Below are 7,088 nucleotides of genomic sequence, written 5' to 3'. Positions count from 1 at the left end.
AAGAGGGTGGCCTCATCTGTCTTTATCACCCTGACACCCCCTCGCCGAGATGTGGCTGTGGCTCAGGAAGTGAGGCGGGCAGCCTGTGAGGCCCGGCCTGGCCGCCCCAGGGACCCATCTGCCCCCACAAAAGCACCTGGGCCTAGCTTGGCAGGGAAGCCTGACCCCTGGATACCTCTTGGCAGGGCTGTGGCAGCGGCACCGGCTGTAGCGCTGCAGCTCTCTAATGGAGGTAAGAGGGTGGGGGTGGGGCGGGGAGGCTGGGAGATGGCAGCCCTGTGGTGGGGAGGCTACCAATCAAAACCCAAACTCACCGCCCTCCAGTCAATACTGACTCATCACCACCCTATAGGACAGAGTAGAACTGCCCCTGTAGGGATCTGAGACTGTAACTCTTGAAGGAGTAGAAAACTCCGTCTTTCTCCTGAGGAGCAGCTGGTGGTTTTGAACCGCTGACTTAGGCTCAGCAGCCCAACCAGTAACCAGTCCCTGGGGCTCCTCTTGGAGGTAACAGCAGTCTCGAAAGCCATTCATTCATTCAGCCAATATGCGTCAAGCCCCTTCCCCGGTGCCAGAGTGCCTGGCTTCTCCACCTCTTGGCCATATGATGTGAACAGGCCACCCAACCCTTCTGTGCTCCAGAGTCTCCGGCAGCACAAATGGTTAAACATTCCACTGTCAGCAGAAAGTTTAGCAGATGCACCCATCCAGAAATGCCTGTGGTGCGGAACGTGGAGCGCAGTTCAGCTCTGGAGCACGCAGGATCGCCCTGAGTCAGAAAGGACTCCATGACAACCTGAGCCCGCAACAACAACTTCCCAGGGTTAGGAAGAGGAGGGCGTGAGCTAATGCTGTTGGAAAGTGCTTAGCCCAGCACCTGTCTGGAGAAAGTGCTGGGTGTGTTACTTGCCATTCTTACTCTGGGCCAGACTCTGGTGACGTGAGGAGACAAAGTTTGAAGCCACCTTAAAAAAGCAAAACAAAACAAACCCACTGCCATCAAGTCTTTTCCACTCACAGCCGCCCCAGGTCAGGTGTTCGAGCCTGGAATCTTGATAGGAGCACAATGCCGCTGCTTTTCCCCTGGAGCCGCCGGTGGTTTTGAACCACTGACCTTGCAGTTAGCAGTCAAACGCCCACCTGACTGCCCACTTAAGACATCCTAAAAATACAAGGCGTTGGGTAGACACCGCCCTGTCAGGGAATAAATCAGGCCCCTCTCCCGAGCTGGCTTGGGCGGAGGCTCGGAGGCTCGAATGCCTGGCTGGGCTTGGGGAGACAGAGCTCCCTGTTCTGAGGGCGCAGCAAGCACAGGAGCCCTGAGGTGGGAGGAGTCCACGTGGGGAGTTGGAAGAGCTGCAAACGAGGTTTTCTTCTCTTGGGCACTGGAGGCAAGCCCCCCCCACTCTCTGGACCTAAGATCCCCCTTCTGTAAAATGGTACATGTGTGACGCCTGTACCACAAAACAGGTGCTTTGTGAGTGGCTGTGTCGTTAGCTTATGCTTGGCCCCAAGTGGCCCGGTTGTCTTGGCAATGTGGGGTCTTCCAGTCATTTCTCCCTGCCATTCCCATGGAAAGTCTCAGCTGTCAGGTCAGGGGGAATCAAGGCGAGGGGACAGCTCAGGGACCTGGCCAGAGGGTGGAGGAAGGGAGTGACTCATCTGATGAGGCACCAGCTGGGACAGTAAGGTCCTGGGACACCAAGGGTTCCAGGCCAGTCCAAGCTAGTAACTGAGCTCTCTGAGTGCCCTATGGGCCTGGGATACAGGTGTCTCATAGGAGGCTAGGCCTGCCCCACCAATTCATCATATGAAACCACCAGGGGCCCCGCATGGACAAGGGAGAGTGGGCATGTGTGCAGCATAGTTCTTCCTTATGAGGGAACCTGCTAAATTCATCTCTCCTTCCCAAGCATAGGACCCAGGACCCAGGCGCCCTCCTGGCAATGTCTCTGTCCAGAACCAGAGCCACGTGTCCAAAAACCTCACGGCAGGACATGTGAGCAGATAAGGAAAATGCTGCTGCTTCCAGGTGGGAGAAGGAGCCCAGCCAGTGTAGGTTAGGTGCCAAAATTGCCTGGACATTGTCACAAGCTGTTGTGACGGTACAGAAGGGAGGATGGCACGACGTTGTCTTACACGCTTGGGACCCACCCCAGGAGGGATGAGTCCCTGGGGCAGACCCTCTCCAGGGCACACCCCCAGCCTGTGTGATCCAAAGACAACAATAATCCAAATATGATGAAGGGAAAAGTAGCAGAGCTTCAAACGTGAACATCTAGTTGACTGAAGGCTCTGGAGGACGGTGGGAGCCAACATCCATCTGCAGGGTACTTACTTGTACGAGGCCTCTGGCAAAGCCCCTCTGGCCACAGGTGAAGGATGAGTCATGGTGAAGGAGAGGGTCGGCAGAAATGAGGGAGACCCTCCGCTAGATGGACTGAGGACACCGGGGCTACAGCCCCAGGCTCAAACATCACAATGAGAGGGAGGACGGCTGGGATGGGCAGGGTGTGCCTGGGGCACTGTGAGGTGGAACTGGCGCCGCAGCCACGTGGGTTGGTGGGCAGGGGATCCTGGGAGAGTGGCCACAGAAACCAGGCCTTCCTCAGGAGAGGGCCACCCACGAGTTACCAGCTAGCCGCTGGGCAGATTGACAGTGGGCCATTTTGTCGGTCAACCTGGTGGCTGCAAGCAATTTGTGAGGCGCCTTGGGGTTCAGCCTCTTTGATGAGATAAATTCTGGGTGTGCAGCTTGGCCCTGAGCCGGTCTGACCACAGATCATAATGGCCGGTCACAAAACCTTCCTCCCAGCAGGCTGTTATCGGATGCCTCATCCGGTGCCTGTCCTTTGCCGCCTCCTCTACCAGATCCACATGCACATGCGTCTTCCCTGGATGGCTCCTCTTAAGTTGTTTTTTAAAAAGCTGCCTGCCCTCCCCTTTCTGCTCCTGGCTCTGAGCCACAACCTCCTCCCTCAGCTCCTCTTTTCTGCAAGCCAGCCTGGGCCTCAGCGCCCATCCGCCTGGCCCTCTGGCCTCACGCCTCCTTCCCTGCCTTTTTATTCATGGGCACTGTGTTGTGGTCTGGGCGAACGTTCACAGTTCAAACTCACTTTACATTCAGTCATTTGTATACACTTTGTGACATTAGTTGCTGCCCCCTGAGTGTAACAAGACTCTTCCCACGTCCCTCCTGCTTCCATTCGCCCCGCTTTCTCACCCTCTTCTGAACTGTGCTTCTGGGCTTTTAGTCACCAGAGGCCACCCGGTCCATTGATTGATTGGGAGCAAGTTGCTGGAGGGCGGAGCAGCTTGCTTTATAGGTCTTTCTGTCGTTTGGCTGAAAGGTGATCTCTGAGGTCAGGTTGGGTCCAGGTTTGAACCATAGTCTCAGGGGTTTCACCAGTCTCTACCAGACTAGTAAGCCTGGCCTTTTGTATGATTTGGAATTTTTCCCAAATAATCTTTTCATTCCATTTTTCCACGACCTTTTCCCCCCAGTAGTTTTGATAGAAAGGTTATATATCATACACTTCTCTAGCTGTCTCTTTTCAAAAAGAGTTGTGTAGACTGCATCACAATCAGTTCTAGTGCTCCCTCCCCCCTCCGGTATTAATTGCTCCTCAATTCCCCTCAACCTCCCCCCCCTCTGCGTATCCCCAGTAAGCTATTACATCAGTGATTGTCTATCCATCTGCTCCTTCTGTGCTTTATAAACTAGGAAACATAACAAATAATCAAAAACAAGAACAAAAAAGAAAAAAAAAAAGGAGGAAGAAAGAAAAGGTCACCGGTAATATTAAAATAATCCAGAGGGGAAATTTCTGTTGAGGAACAAGCTAGACATATTTAAACGTATAGCAAATTCAGGTTGGATCCTGAGGGAGGTCAACTGGCCAGGTATCATACTATACCCTAGTCCCACCCGCCATAATCAACTTTACAGTAACCTCTGCCTGATAATAAAGCTATTCTCATCCTTCACCTGTGGCCAGAGGGGCTTTGCCAGAGGCCTCGTACAAGTAAGTACCCTGCAGATGGATGTTGGCTCCCCCCGTCCTCCATAGCCTTCAGTCAACTAGATGTTCATGTTTGAAGCTCTGCTACTTTTCCCTTCATCATATTTGGATTATTGTTGTCTTTGGATCATACAGGCTGGGGGTGTGCTTCTCGATGTAGACTTAGTTGACGCCTCACTTAGATGGCTGCTTGCTTGAACACAAGCCTTTAAGATCCCAGATACCTTTAATTGAGAGCCGGGTACCATCTGCTTTCTTCACTACCCTTTACTCTAGCACCCATATCTTCAGTGATCTCTTCATGAAGAGCTAGCTGTTCTTGGATTGGGGCTAGAATAAAGTGGGAGCCCAGAATCCATCTGTTTGTCCATGACTTTTTTGAAGACCCCTGGCTCTCTGTCCAGTACCTTCTCTTGTGATCCTGATCATGGCCAGAGTGGGAGTCGAGTACAATCATTGCTCCTCTCTCTTGTATTCCTGCCCCATCAGGGGGACCTTTCACAGCCACTTGCTCTACCGTCTGAAGACGAGACCAGGAAGGGCTTTAGCCCTCCTGCTGCAAAATTCGGTTCTTGACATTCTTACACATCTGACTCAGCAGGGTTAGGGTGAGGCCTGAGACTGAGTTTTCTGTCAGAGGCTCGATTGTAAGGAGCCTTTGGAAGAGAATGAATAGTTCTCCAGGTGTGGCCCTTGAACCAGCAGCAGCAGCATTCCTGGAAGCCAGTAAGAAATGCAAAACCTTCTCCAAACCAGTCAAGAGTGCCTTCGTGGGGCATTGGGCTCTTTGAAGAACTCTCTGCCTGGGATCAAATTGACAAGGGCAACTGGAAAGGTTAGATAGGAAGCTTAGTGGGCAGTGAGTGCATGCTAATGGGGAGAGGAGAGGAGCCATCTGGGAACGGAGAGTGGGCATGCACAACCTGAAGGATGCCATCAGCAGTACTGAACTGTCGTGTAGAAATTACTGAATGGGCATATGCTCTGCAGTGTATCGTCTCAATGCAGCAAAATAAGTTATTTTTATAAACAAGACTGAAGCACAGTTCTACTCAGTGTCCATAGGGGTGGCCATTGCCTGAAATGGACTCTATAGCCCCTGGTTTTGTTTGGGAGGTGCGCACCCAGGCCTTTGGGCTCTGGGGCTTCAGGCATGACTCCTTTACTTTCCATGGGTGCCAGGAACAGACAGACTGCCCTCACTGAAGTCTGCCACCAACTGGCCCCCTAGTCCCAGGAGGTGAGTAGGGTCCCTCCCATACCCCCTCTCTCCTTGGGGCACTGTAATAGCTCTCCTCCTATACTGGACAGTTTTCATAGGCAGTGTCCACTGTCCTTTGTTGACTGGGAGTTCCATGCAGTTGTTGCTCCCTGGGGTGAGGTGGGAGCTGGTGGCCCCTGGTTCATCTCCTCCCTCTGTTAGGAGCAACAGCTGACAATTCGGGTCAAGGGTCACAGTCCAGGGACCTTGTAGGCTCTACATCTGGTTTCCGAGGTCGCAACATATTGCCACATTTGCTTCAGGTGGCCCTGCACCCCTCTTTTGCTGCACTATTTTACAGCAGACCCCAGTTAATGTGCCATTCAGCCTCACTGTATTCAGCATGGGCCCCAAATTATGGTCACAATTCTGTGACCTCACTGCCATCTAGTTGATGCTGACTGAGAACAACCGCATAGGGCTGTGCTGTGAGTTTCCAAGACTACAGTAATTCTTTCTGGGAGTAGAAAGCCCCATCTTTCCACGAATGGCTGGTGATTTCCAGCTGCTGACCTGCCGTTAGCTGCCCAACCACACACTGCTGTGCCACTGGGGCCCCTCCGAAGAAAACCAGGTGGAGCTGCCCCCTGGTCCAGGAGGAATGACTGCGCTTACAACGGCCGGTGACTGCGGGGCTCCACAAGAATGGCTTCCCTTTGGGCTGGAAAACTCAGTGGGAGATTCCATTCTCTGAAGCTTAATTTCCTCGTCTATAAAACGAGGAGAATTAAAGGAGATGGAATCGGGATCCAGCTGAGGTCTGGACCAGTACGTCCAGTTAAAGTGTCATGCAGGTCACAATTGGAAGCTACCGATGTAAATCTGGAGGTGAAACTTAGAGAAAATGGAGCTTTTTAAGAACAATTCTTTACTGTGGCTCAGGTGAAGGTTTACAGAGCAGTGCACTTTTCCATTCAACAATTCCTACCCATTTTGTTTCATGTCATTGATTGACAGTCACGACAGTCCCCATTAGGTGACCTCATTTATCCCACATCCTCCCACGTTTCCTGCTTCCATTCCTCCGCCTTTCTCTGTCCTTCTGGACTTTGTCCTTAAGTAAATACTGCCCTTTTGATTTCAAGGGTTGGTGATTCTAAGGTGTAAGTACCTCTGTATGATGTTGTCATTGTTGTTAGATGCCAAAGAGTCAGCTCTGACCCATAGCCACCTGTGCCATCCACCATCGTTGCTGTGCCTTGCCCATTGCTGCACGCCCGGTGTCAACCCATCTCATGGAGGGCCTTCCTCTTTTTCTCTGCCCTTCTACTTTGCCCAGCATGATAAAGTCCTTCTCTGGGGCTGGTCTCTCCTGACTGTACATTCAATGTATGTAAGACAAAGTCTTGCCATCCTTGCCTCTAAGGAGCTTTCTGGCGTCCTACAATACAGATCAGTTTGTCCTTTTAGCAGTTCATGGTGCTTTCGATGTTTTTCTCCAGCACCACTAGTCAAAGGAATCTACGGTCTTCCTTATTCAAGTCTAACTTTCACCTACTTACGATGCGCTAGACAAGACCATGGCTTGGGTCAGGCACAGCACCTTAGTGCTCAACGTAACATCCTTGCCCTTCAGTACTCTAAAGATGTCTTAAGCAGCCGATTTACGTAATGCAACGTGTCTTTTGATCTTTGGACTGCTGCTTCCATGGCCATTGATTGTGGAGCCAAGTAAGACAAAATCCTCGACAACTTCAGCCTTTTCGCCATTTATCATGATGTTACCTATTGGTCCAGTTGTGAGGGTTTGGGTCTTTCTAACATTGAGTTGTAATCCATACTGAAGGCTACAATCCTTGATCTTC

The 7,088-nt window shown here is 51.7% G+C and overlaps 1 protein-coding gene across 1 annotated transcript in view; it reads left to right on the top strand.

Annotated features, from left to right (window-relative positions):
* The window catches only part of FBLIM1 (filamin binding LIM protein 1), a 40,392-nt gene that overhangs the window by 5,214 nt on the left and 28,090 nt on the right, over window positions 1-7,088 (top strand). Inside the window, exon 2 of the mRNA XM_013005310.2 lies at window positions 6-232. Within this exon, the coding sequence (XP_012860764.1) occupies window positions 6-232 (227 nt within the window). The remainder of the gene's footprint in view (window positions 1-5; window positions 233-7,088) is intronic.

Source organism: Echinops telfairi, unplaced genomic scaffold (genome assembly GCF_000313985.2).
Source record: "Echinops telfairi isolate 266 unplaced genomic scaffold, ASM31398v2 ScPeMD7_7457;HRSCAF=8495, whole genome shotgun sequence".
Taxonomy (NCBI): Eukaryota; Metazoa; Chordata; class Mammalia; order Afrosoricida; family Tenrecidae; genus Echinops; species Echinops telfairi.
This window is presented reverse-complemented; position numbering and strand designations above follow the sequence as displayed.